This window comes from Genypterus blacodes, unplaced genomic scaffold (assembly GCF_046128005.1).
Source record: "Genypterus blacodes isolate CSIRO-AG114 ecotype Tasmania unplaced genomic scaffold, CSIRO-AGI_Gbla_v1 ptg000055l_1, whole genome shotgun sequence".
Classification (NCBI taxonomy): domain Eukaryota; kingdom Metazoa; phylum Chordata; class Actinopteri; order Ophidiiformes; family Ophidiidae; genus Genypterus; species Genypterus blacodes.
In genome coordinates, this window is record NW_027466867.1 from 4,367,027 (window position 1) to 4,379,386 (window position 12,360).

At 47.5% G+C, this 12,360-nt stretch overlaps 1 protein-coding gene across 2 annotated transcripts; it reads right to left on the reverse strand.

Moving 5' to 3' along the window:
• Positions 1 to 1,846: 1,846 nt before the first annotated feature.
• On the reverse strand, positions 1,847 to 11,314 carry cpn1 (carboxypeptidase N, polypeptide 1). 2 transcript variants are annotated; one of them, XM_076151895.1, is made up of 10 exons: positions 11,206 to 11,314; positions 10,802 to 11,036; positions 9,074 to 9,270; positions 8,189 to 8,344; positions 5,006 to 5,182; positions 4,791 to 4,902; positions 2,963 to 3,102; positions 2,757 to 2,856; positions 2,327 to 2,445; positions 1,847 to 2,235 (listed from the first exon to the last, which is right to left on the reverse strand). In XM_076151895.1, the coding sequence occupies exons 2-10, from the start codon at positions 11,016 to 11,018 to the stop codon at positions 2,125 to 2,127; spliced, it is 1,329 nt and encodes a 442-aa protein (XP_076008010.1). In that variant the 5' UTR covers positions 11,019 to 11,036; positions 11,206 to 11,314; the 3' UTR covers positions 1,847 to 2,124. The 2 variants fall into 2 exon arrangements, with proteins under 2 accessions (XP_076008010.1, XP_076008011.1); XM_076151896.1 differs by lacking the exon at positions 11,206 to 11,314 and adding an exon at positions 11,138 to 11,156.
• Between the last annotated feature and the right edge of the window lie 1,046 nt (positions 11,315 to 12,360).

Below are 12,360 nucleotides of genomic sequence, written 5' to 3' on the forward strand. Positions count from 1 at the left end.
ACACACACACACACACACACACACACACACACACACACACACAGAGGACTGTACTGCGGCTGAGAAGGCTCCAGATCAGTGACTCTGTATGAAACGCAGGCTTTGTCTCCTCTCACACTGGCTACTTTCATTCAAAGAGAAGCTCTAAAGCCTATTGTTGTTATTCACTATTTTCTGCCAGTTGGCCGTCACTGTAAGCTCTGTTCGCAGAGAATACATTGCTTGTCTTGCAGGCACTCCATTGTTTCTTCACTGAGAAACATCAGCTGTGACACAGTGTTTGAGTAGGCAGAAAGTGAATATTACTGCAGGCTGAGGTCATTTACTGGACTATTATGATGCTGTGGTCATTACTGAACCCTTTAGTGGGTTTGAGGTTGCGCCAATAATGTGAAATTTCTCATAGATCAGATTCGATCGGTGCTGGGATGCCGTTTGTCCTTGCGGGGAACTGGCATCTTGTGATTGTTCGTAGTTCATGCATAATACATCAGCACTGTCAATTTGCTACATTTGCATATTTGATGATGCGATGTAAATGACGGAACATAACAGTGACCTTACTGCCTCTTACTGGCAGTGGGAAAGGGGATCAACACTTGGCTCTAGACTCAGATATCAAAGCAGTTTCATATCCTTGAACACCATTGCAAACATCAATAATTCCCCTTAATGTCACTGATCAATCACATATTGTTATTGTAAAGAGAGACATATTTGTGTAACTTGTGTGGCTCCATGTTTGTTCCCCAGGATTCCTCTGTGTCAATGTCACAAATCCACCAAGTGCCGGCTGAAGTGCGCTTTTCCTCTTTCCTGTCGGTCAGAGGCCGGCTATTGTTGGATTCTTGTGAGAACGCTGGCAAAGACCAAGTGGAAAGATCTCCACAGAGCCGGTATCCTGTGAGGGTGCCCTGTTTACGGATGTGTGGGATTACAGGGACACATATAACAGCAAAACATAACTTTACAAACCTGAAAATTGACATGACACTCTTTTTTTTTTGCTTCCTGTTATAATTGCAGCCAATCAAAATTTCTTAAACATTACAAAACATCTATTAAGACATTTTGAGGCATAACAGGCCACTAAAGACCCCCTGCCCACTTTTGTAAACACTCCTGCCCACCGTAATTACAGATTAGTGCTCCGGGATCGATGATAGAGCGAGTTACATGAAATACTTTATATCAGATGTACAGTGTCTAGAGTACACAGGCCAGAATTGAACCTTTAAATACAAATCTAATAACTCATATCGCTTAAAAAGGGAGACAGACAAGTCAAATGTTCTCCCTTGTACAACAGTGACATCTATTGACCGTTTGTTGAACTGATTTCAAAAGCAGATACGCAGCAGACATGTCAGCTGAAAATTTAGCTGGCATATTTCTGCTTCACACACAAATCAGCAGACAACCTTACGTGTGTTTTGTAATAACTCAGACTCAAAGCATGCAGAGGGCCGTGCTGAAATGGCCCTGAGAGCAGACAAACAGGCTCATAAAACCCACATGCTTTCATGTTTTTAAAGCCAATAAATGCTGCAAAGTTTCATCAAAAACATCAAAACTGGTTTCAATTATAGATGAAGTGGGATGCTAATGTGTGAATCCCATTATGGCCTCCAAGACCAATAAAATAATTAATCAAAGCAAAAATCTTTGAAGCTGAATCCCGTACAAGTGTTGAAGTTTATGTATTGTAGTTATATTTGATGATTTTATCTTCAGCAACACCCTGTTTTGCTTTATTTTTGTATGTTAATTTGGTTTAAAGTCTATTGTTGTATTGACGTCTTCATTCTGTTTATTTACTTACAAAGAAGATAGATGATACAAGTCCTTAAGACAGAAAATCCTTTCCTTTTATTTTCAATAATCAAACTTAAAAATGTCCTTTACAAATACAGGACAGCTGTGCTCATACAGATCAACGCTATTACATAAATACATCAGGTTTGCAACAAAAACCACAGAGGTTTGAAATACACAATCATAGGACTACGAAGGTAAAATTACACACATCACGGTCAATTCTCACTTCCATAATTTGCATCATGTGTATCGGTGTGTGTGTGGAGTTGTGAGCGTGTGCATTTGTTCTGGATCCTCGTTCACGTCTCATCTGGGGCCGAGCTTTAGAGGGACCTTGGCAGACGAGGGGTGCTTCTTGCCGTGGTGAGGTTTCCCTTTCAGGTTCTGTTTTGGTGCCGTTTTCAAGTAAAGATTAAGCTGCGAGGGAAGAGATGGAGAGAATTAAGAGTTAAAGTCTTCACATTTCTAGGATTACATATTAGGCACACACACCCACACCCACACCCACCTGCGTGGCCTCGGCTGCTCCCACGGTCACGGTGCTGGTGGAGGGAAGGTAACCCGGAGCAGAAGCTGTCACAGTGTATGTGCCCGGTAACAGGAGTCTGAAATAATCACCATCCACACCTGGAGGAGCCATCACATGATCAAAACAGGGTCAGTAAATCAATTTGCACACACTTTACATTGTCAGATTAGAACAATGCATTTTCACCACTGACCGCTAGGGGGCGACTTTGCTACACTTTGCTGCACTTTGCTTCATTTCGCGATCTAGAATCTCAATCTTTTATGTAAAGGAGATATTAGAAGATCCCACACAACCCAAGTCAAACACACCTTTAACATTTGATATACTATACAACTACTACAAAATTGTATCAAAAACAAATTTAGATATATAGAAAAGTGAATCAACAGCCTCATCCCCTCCTCACCACTGGTCACATCGTGGTTGACGCCAGCCACTGAGACGTCAGCGTTGCCAATGGGGTTGTTGTTCTCGTCATACACCATGCCTTTGAGCCCATGGTGCACCTGCAAAAGGAACAACACAACTCAAGCCAGTGTTTACGAGAGACCTGTTTGCTCTTGGCAGTGGATTTGGGCATTGAGGAGGAGGAGAGTGTGAGAGACACCCGACCTGTTCGAGGTATGAAACCAGCGCCTCTCGGTTGCCCAGCCATTCTCTGGGGAGCGCGGCCGCCGAGGGGAACTTATCGCAGCTCAGCTCTAGAGTGATCTCAAAGCAGTTGGTGTACAGATAGTTGAAGTCCTGCATTCCTGAAACAGACAGAAGAAGAGAGACACAAAGCCATAAAGAGCTGCCGAAGGGCCCGGTGACCACCAGGTGAGGCTATAAGCAGATATAAGCACACAATTCACTACACACAGGTAACTCAGCCACCTGAATGGCAGTGGTATTTCTTTTTATTTGCAGTACAGATATGTTTCAAACCTCAGTGATAATATTTACCATTACCACCAAAAGCTACAGTTCCTAAGTCTTTATATTAGCTCTAAACTTGGCAAAGCTCGATCACTCGGCACCGCGGATTCCTACGAGCCCACGAGCGAGATGTTTAAATGTGACCACACAGACCGTGACATAACCCTTGGACCGAGTCAAGTTGTGAAAATAAACACAACGTGCTGCCACTAAAGGGGATCGCGTGCTGGGTTTAGTTTCCCCCCCCTCCCCAATTCAAAAAGCTGGCACGACTCAAACCAAATAACTTCACAGATTCAAACTCCGAGGCAGAATCCACAGCCGGGTTTCAGATTAAAAAAAAAAACTGGGCATTGTTGTGTTCAAAAATAACCGAGATCAAATTGAATCCAGGCCGGGTAAATTAGACGGGTGAACTCACTCTGAGAGATTTAATAACTATTTAAAACAGGGCACAAGTTTCCTAACCCATAAACCAAACAAAGGAGCTGGAGGCCTGAGACGTGCCTGCCAATGCCTAAACTCTTGTAATGCCTAACAGCCTCTGGTTGAACTGGTCCAGTAAATAACACAATAGGTGAGGGTCCACTAGCTTCTTGCACAGCTGAGGTGGAATAACAGAAGACGGCCATTCTTTTCTGCTGTCCTCATGGGGATGTTGCGCAAAATTTACCAGAACAATTTTCTGCATTATTGTGGATTCCAGAAAGGGGAGGAGTCTCCTGCTGAGTCTTAGCCTGAAGTTAACCTCCACCTTACCAAACTCAACCCCATCTAATCTGCACGTCTCTAAAGCCTCCGGTTGACCTGGACGAAGGCAACAGAGGTTTGGGATTGGAGCAGACAGCTGAAGCGGACAGAAGACGGCTGCTGATCCCTCCGTCTCCAGAGAAACGTCCATGAGAAACTGACAGATAAGATGGATCTAGCTGAACTGGGAAAGCCTTGAAAGCCACTCCAGGTATTTCATAAATGCGAGCACGTTGGTGTTATTGAGCTCGGTAACCTCGTCTCTTCTCTGGCATGGGAACCCTGATGGAAACTGTGCAGCACATGGGAACAATCACTGTGGTTTTGGGGAAACGCTGGCTGGTTAGAATAACGGGTTAGGCAGCAAGGAGAAATCATTTACCAACAAAAGGGAAAGGCAGGTTTTCATGAAGTCGGGGTGTTTTATGGACTGGAAATACTCTTCATCATCATCAGCACTCAAAGAGGCCCGGGTCCGAGCCTGATGTTGGCGTGAGGACACTCTAACTTTACATTTGCGGCTCCTCAGTTCAAGAACTTCAGTCATTCTGGGATTGTTTCCTCTGTTAACATCTAAACATTTACTTTGAAAGTACCACCATGGCACTTGTTAAGTTAACCTGAGGCCACCGTGGAGTAACCGTGGAGACGTAAGCTTTGTGTGTGTGTACCTGTGCTGTGGGGCCCCATCATCTAATACTGCGCCTGTATCAACCCGACATCAATCCCCTTCATACTGGATGTGCCTGTGTGTGATTGGTCGCTGCCTCACCTTTAGACAGAGAGTACCAGCTGGCCCCGTTGGTGATCCCCTCGTCAAAGAAGTCTCCACAGTTCCACCCCTGGTGCATCCAGCTGTGCGCGTAAGAGTAGGTCCTCGCCAACTGTCGGCACAACATGCGGTCGCACACACAAACGACACACGCCTCCAGGTCAGACGTGGGTTCAGTTCAGGGAGAGAATGTTTTTTCAGTAGCGGTCCCGTACCTTCTTAAATATCTTGTCATCGGCAGTGGCAGCATAGGTGGTCCTGCCTCGGATGCGGGGGTCTCTTGAGCGGTCGAAGGGGTAGTTGGCCACCACAGCGCCGCCGTGGAGGTTGGCCGACAGAATGAAGTTGTAGTTCTGCATCCATTTTATGACGGCCAAGGTCTCCGGCTCAACCTGAGGAGGGGATTGAATGACAAATCGATTAAAATCCTATTGCGATTAGACTCTAAGCGTCATTAAAGTGAACCGCAGCAACACACTGAGCTATTTTAAATGTTACATAAGGTCGCATACCCTGACTGCAACTACATATCAAGCAGAGCTGAACACGCATGACATGGATTAGCCTTTGCACACAACGTAAACAGATGGTATCTCCCTAACTAACGCCTCGCAGACATCAAAAACCTTTGAAATCCAGGTCAGGCTGTGTCACGCCCGACTATATTTACACACTCCAAACCGTATACACCAGGGAGACGAGGAGTGATACATCTGCCTGAGTGAGGTATGGAGGGAATTAAAACACACACACACACTCCTTAAGTCATTCATGAATCATGCGGGCCGATCGGAGCCTGTTGGCCTTGGACACAGCAGCTGGAATGCCAACCTAGGAATTCTGTTTTGGGGGCACCGACTGAGATTTATTATCTGTGGATTTTTATACACACTCGTACTTCTTCTGCGCCTCAAGCTGTCATCACAGCGTCGGGTTACAGATGAGGGATGCACACACACACAGACACACTCATACCTCATCATTAGAAAACCCAAACCCTTGAGCACAATGTGAAGGCCATGCCAGCTCAAATACAAACAAATCAATCCAGCTGCTCCAAGTTACACACGTTCTGGATCATTCTGTGGTTCGCTGACAGACACGGCACTGTAAGACAGGTCACAGGAAGGCTGTTTACGCTGTAAGGACCGAACTCCTGCACATCAATCAATTGTCAAGCCGACGTTCTCGCTCGAGCACGGCCCGGGATTCACGGTGCGGCGGGGAGGGAATGCACTTTTTTCCAGAGGCTGTGTAAATAAGGAACGGCTATTTCTAAGAACTGCGCCTGCTGGCAAGTCGGCAGGGGGTGGAAGCGTTTCTGGAAGTGGAATAAACCGTAAAAACATATGACTGGGTTAGGAGACTCAAGGCCGGAGCGAACACGGCTACCGACTGGAATTCTGTACCTAAATAAGAGAAGAAAAGGTTGGACTTCCATACAACAAACTAAATATTTCCGTTGACGCGGAAAACATCTGGTAGGTCACGAGTTGCACTTGTCAGATAATGCAGCTGACTGAGGAATGTCGAGCCGGAAATGTGTTTTTTTTTTTCCCCCACCTTGGCCGTTCCGAGCTCCAATCCCTCTCCTGTAGGGTGAAACATCATCCGTTGGCTAATAGCGACGGCGTTAATGTAGCGTGGCTGAACATGCTGCCGAGCGCCTGAGAGGAACCGAGTCAGACGGATTGTAATCCCTACGATCTGCTCCACTGAGGTGTCTGTAACAGTGGCACAGTTACTCTTTTGTGTTAGCCTTCCTCGCCAGGCCGAGCCGTGACCCCGGAGGAGCCCGGGTCTAGTTTGCTCAAAGCCGAGTCGGGTTTATTTCCACAGTCCAACATCGCGTACGACGCCTCCCAGGGCTTTATACTTCCCGTCTGGGCCCACGCTCCCCCGTGGAAAGACGGGAAAGCAAACAAAGATGGGAGAAAACCTCAAGGGCCCCTCTCCTCCAACAGGAGAGAGGAGCAGGGGAGGAGGCGAAGCAGGCGATGTTAAAAAGAAAGAAGCCACAATCGTGACAATAGAGGAGGTTGCATTTGCAGTAACGTGGAAAACAAATCGGGACTCGCAGTTCAAAATGAGTTAACATGATACCTGCTAATGTTGTAAACATTATAAACGTCCTGTTTGTTCCTCCAACTATCAGCAGGAAGGATGCAAGGCTGAAAACTTGGACCACGAGGATGTGACCCTCATCCAAGCAGCAAACTGAACCCAAACTGTTGAGCGGCCCTGAACCTTCTGGATCAAAGTTGAGGTTTCTTGCACCAGGTGTTGTTGGCAGCCTGTCTCCCTTCACTCTCTCTGGGTCAGACATGCTGTTGCACGTACGACGCTCCACTGTGCCGGGATGTTACAGTGTTTGTGCCAAGCTAGAATATTTCAGAGCCGAGCGCTCAAACATTTGGTTTCCAGTCGCCTCATGTTGGGATGCGATTCCCCCAAGAATCCCAGGTCTCCTTTAAATACACAGATCTGGCAACCAGTGAGCAATTTGGGTAGAAACCTTCAGTTTGAGAGTCTGAAGGTAGCAGGTTAATAGAACACACACCGTTAAAGACAGAGGTGCCCCCCCCCTCCACCTTGATCTGTGGTCAGAGTGTATCCAACTAATAGTTCTTTACATTTATAACTACACAGCCCGAAACCATACACACCTGTGTGTCCCTCCATCAGAGAGGAAACACGTCTAGACACAATCTCCCCTCTAAGTAATCATTCATGTAGGATTGTATTTACATCCTCCCTCCAAGGGTCACCAAAGGTCACTCAGCTGACTGATATACCACAGACACAGTGCCAGAGGTCAACCAGAGGTCACCACACACACACAAACACAACTGTTCCGCGCCTCACTCCCTCACTCCTCCCTGTGTTCTTCTACACTCCTGCAGGGGTTTAAGCTCTGCTTCTGTTCTGCTCTGTGGCTTAACTTGGACAGAGCGACGTCCCCCTCCCGTCCTGCAGAGACAGAGCAGCGTGACCCCTCTCTGACCCGCATCAAGAAAAGCAATCCTGCCCTGCGAAGGTAAAGGTTCACCCGCAAGGTAAGCAAACAGACCCGCACAGCAGCAAATCCCCCCGGCTCAGGCTGTGTGACCCTGAACACACAGCAGGCTCACCAACACCTACAACAAACACGCACACTAATAAGGAAATATACACAACCAGGATCTCTGTTTAAGTTCATAGAGTGTGTATTCATGTCTCCAGAGCTCCAGTAGCTGTGGAATATGAGCCAGAACTATTTTTTGGGAATTAGATTAGGTCAACAGTCCAAAGCCAACAAAAGTCTGCGTTCATACACAAACACCCGGCCCCTCATTCTGTCTTACACACACATACACAAACCCCCAACCACACACACACACACACACATACGCACTGACCTGGTGTTCCCAGTTGTCGGGCAGCGGCAGGTGGTGGTTCCGTCCATTGGTCTTCTCGTAGTAGTACATGAGAGCGTTCAGGTCTGGGAAGTTGCGGTTCAGATCGATCTCTCTGGCGTTCCCTCGGCCCACCAGGTAGCCGTTGAACTCTGGACCCTGTGGACCCACATCACGTTATTTGACCTCCCTGCTGGGGCCGCCGCTACCCGATCTGTTGACCTCTGCTATCAGTCTTACATACAGGTTTAGATTTATAAAGCTGGTATTGAATATTACACAAAGATCTCAAATCCTGTGAGCGGCTGAATCATTTTCCAACTCTTCCAACTGGTATTCCGGACTTCCTCTAATGACTTTAAGGGATGTTCAGGTCTCCACAGAGCAGAGTATTTCCTAGGAAGTTGTTTTGCTCACAGGCAAGCCTAGCAACACTGTATCATCTGGGCCAGTGAGACATAAATGAGCTCTCTGATGTTTGTGCAGATGCTGCTACACCCAAACATCTGTGAATGCAACAAATGACAGTGTGGCGTCCGCGAGTGATCGTCATCTGGGGCGCGACGGCCCTTTGCAACCGGCCTCTGACGTGTAATTAGTCTCAGAGAGATGTACGCCAGCATGTGTGTGTTGTCGTTTCATAATTAGCTCCAGTTAGGGTTAGGGTTAGAGAGACTGATGGCTAGAAAGATTCACCTGAGTACGGAGAATCATAAACAACAACAAGCCACTGCCAAGGAAACTAAGGAAATGTTTTTTTTTTACTGGCGGAAAAACGATTGGAAAGAATGTTCCGGCGATTTGGAGGAGATTATTCTTGAGTTTTTCCATTTGCGTGAAAGCTTGAAGGCATCGTGTGTGTGTGTGTGTGTCGGGGTTGTCCATTACCTGTTTGGCCGCCACCTCGTAGCCGTCGGGGTTCATGGAGGGCAGGATGTGGATGCGCGTGTCGTGGATGAGCCTGGTGATCCGCTGGTTTCCCGCCCGGTACTCCTCGCACAGGAACTGGGCGAACTTGATGAGCAGCTCGCGGCCCAGCACTTCGTTTCCGTGCATGTTGCCCACGTACTTGAACTCGGGTTCCACTGGAAAGGAAATGTGGAGGTGTGTGTGTGTGTGTGTGTGCGTGTGTGTGTGTGTGTGGGGGGGGGGGGGGACAAGGTCAAAAACTTCTGAGTGCCGACGTTGACAAATTAGAGGTAGCAAACCCTTTTTTTGCGTTATTGTAGATAAACGGAGAAATCTTCAGACTTTAAGTTATTCTCTGCGTGGTTCCGCTGACGAAGGTGTCGCTCTGATGCCTGATTACAACTGATTGAATTATTTGGATAAGGTCTTCTGGCATTCCTGTGGGTATCTGTCACTGATTGGGCGAGCCACCTATCCAAACAGTCTCTCTCTCTCTCTGTCTGTCTGTTTAAAAGGGTTCCCGTCTCCCAGGGGTCGATGCATTAATCACTTCTGCAGCACAGAGAGGGAACCCAGCACCCGAAGACCTGCAGATAGACTGAGCCGGTGCTAAACACGGGGAAAAAAAGTGCCTTGTCTACGTGTGTGTGTGTGTAAATGTGAGCACACTCTGCGGCACGTGAGAGACTTGAACTTCCTAAAGGGTACAGGAGGGTCGGCCCAGACGAGACCCCGGGTCACTCCCCTCTGTGAAGTGCACGGTTCCTGTTTTTCACCCTGGGTCACCTTGCAGCAGAAACAGGCGCACATCCTTCTATTCTCCTGAAGGAAGCTTCTACATGTGCGGACGGGGGCAAAAAAATGCAAGCTCAGCGCTGGCCAAAATAGCATCCACCACCCCCCTCCCCCCCCTGCTGCTGCTGCTGCGCACACACACACACACACACACACACACACACACACACACACACACACACACACACACACACACACACACACACACACACACACACACACACACACACACACACACACACACACACACACACACACACACACACACACACACACACACACACACACACACACAATGGTTTTGCATTTCCACACTGCTGATTCTGTGATTGATCCCAAACCCAGGCCAAGTTCATAGATTGGATCTTGTGTACTGAAAGTGAACTTCTGTGCTGTCGGCTTAGTTTCACAATAACTCCACATTACTGGGCGGCAAAACGTGAAACGGATCACAGCTGTCCTTTCCGTCCTTTCCCTTTCTGCCTCCGCTTGTAAACAATCTGAAAGTATTTGGGCTTGATGTTTCCACACACAGCTTTCCATCACCGCCTGTGTGTTTCTTGTCACACCTCAAACTCCCTTTACTATTAGGCTACGAAATGATATATGACACAAGAAACTTTAAAAAGCTTTTGCAGAGCCAAATGGAGAGCTTGCGTTTCATGTCCCCGGGAAAAAGCCACAGCCCCCACAGACAGACTGCAGCTCTCCTGCCAGCTACGCTCTCACTCAGCTACAGCAAGAAGTGCAACACAAATGAACATCCAGAATGTGCTGAATGTTGTATGATGACTATTTATGGTACTTCATCAAGGCAGGACTTCATATTCCCCAAAATCCAAGTCTAATCAAGCACATTTCTGATAACAGAGAGAGTTAGAAATCACTTAAATCCACCCCGGCGTTACTCACATGCCTCGTGGATTCCCGGGTTGTCACTGAACTCCAGCACGTAGAGGTGTCTTCCCTCCACGCTGCGCCCGATGCTGTAGATGCGCGTGATGTACGGGCACTCGCTCTGCACGGCGTACAGGGCTCGCATCAGCTCCTCGTAGCGGTGGTGCTGGAAGTCCGAGGCCGACACCAGAAGCCCCATCAGCCCCAGCAGGAGAGCGCCGAGCCGCTGCATGGTGCCTAGGCTGGAGCTCTGCAGAGAGAGAGAGAGGAAGAGGAGGCTGGAGAGGAGAAGTGAACTGAGGTGTTTCACACTCGTCCGGAGTTCACACACACACACACATGCACACACACTTTTTTAATTCTCAGTCCCTATCCCGGTGGGTACACATATCTCTTTACACACCAAACACAGTACTCACCCTCTGCTTGCTCTTTTCTTCTCTTATTCACTCCTCTTGTCTCTCTCCCTCTGCCTCCTCCCACATACAGTCCTCACACTGAGGAGCAAGTAAGGACAGCCCCCCACTCCTTCTTTGTCTGTTCTCCTCCTCCTCCAACAGCTGCCCCCCCCTCCCTCTCTCTCTCTCTCTCTCTCTCTCTCTCTCTCTCTCTCCCTCTTTCCCTTTGGGTCCTTGTCAACTACATGCTAGTTGCTTTATTGGCACTTAGAATACATCTGCTTCAAGTAGTTTGCCCCCCAACCTCCTCGGCTCTTTGCACACACAATTTCACTCCGTCTCTGAGACACTCATTCTATATGCGTTCTGTCTTTGTGTGTGTGTGTGTGTGTATGTGTGTGTGGGTGGCTCTTGTTCCATACTCCCTTCCTGGGAAAGAGGGTTGTTTCCACGGCACTACTCTCCCCAAACCCTGAAGCCCTCAATCACCCATTCATTAACTCTTAAGTCAACACACTAACCCTGTGTGTGGATATGTGTGTGTGTGTGTATGTGTATGTGTGTGTGTGCCTCCACTCCTCAGATGAATCAGTGCGAGTTCTTTCGCAACCTTTAGACTGGTTTGTTGCCTTGTTTCCCCGAAGCAGGAGTCATACATAAAAAACATAACCCACACTTACATTCTTACAGCTCAGAACAGAAAGAACAAATTCTGCAATTAAACAACATAAAACTACCGGTTGATGCCAAGGCACACACAAAAACACACACACACACACACACACACACACACACACACACACACACACACATATTGTGCAGGGGTTGCTGTCAATCAAACCTGCAGGAGCAAAGAGGAGCATTTCCCTCTCAGAATGTTGTGCAACTGCTTGTGGAAGTTGCAAAAAAAAAAAGGCAGAAGTAAAGAGAAAAAGTTAGAGATTCAACCCCACGAAGGGAAAGTTGCGCAATAAGAAGAAGAAGAAGAAGAAGATCGCAAGAGAGGAATAACAACTGAGGAGATGGATAATAGCAGGAGAAAGACAAGCAAGAGCAGAGATAAAGGACATGACAGAGAGACTGAGTGGTGAAGACAAGAATGAGGCTTTGTGTATATTTCTGGGGTAATCTAAGATGAACTGTGACACACACACACACACACACACACACACACAC

Bases quoted from the DNA above. Each gene is read 5' to 3' on its own strand.
- cpn1 (XM_076151895.1), bottom strand. From the start codon at position 11,018: ATGCAGCGGCTCGGCGCTCTCCTGCTGGGGCTGATGGGGCTTCTGGTG. The intron at 5,183-8,188 runs GTCAGTGCGTAT...TCCCCTCCTCAG, and splicing joins CCGACAACTGGGAACACCAG to GTTGAGCCGGAGACCTTGGC. The intron at 3,103-4,790 runs GTGAGGCAGCGA...TGTCTGTTTCAG, and splicing joins CTGGTACTCTCTGTCTAAAG to GAATGCAGGACTTCAACTAT.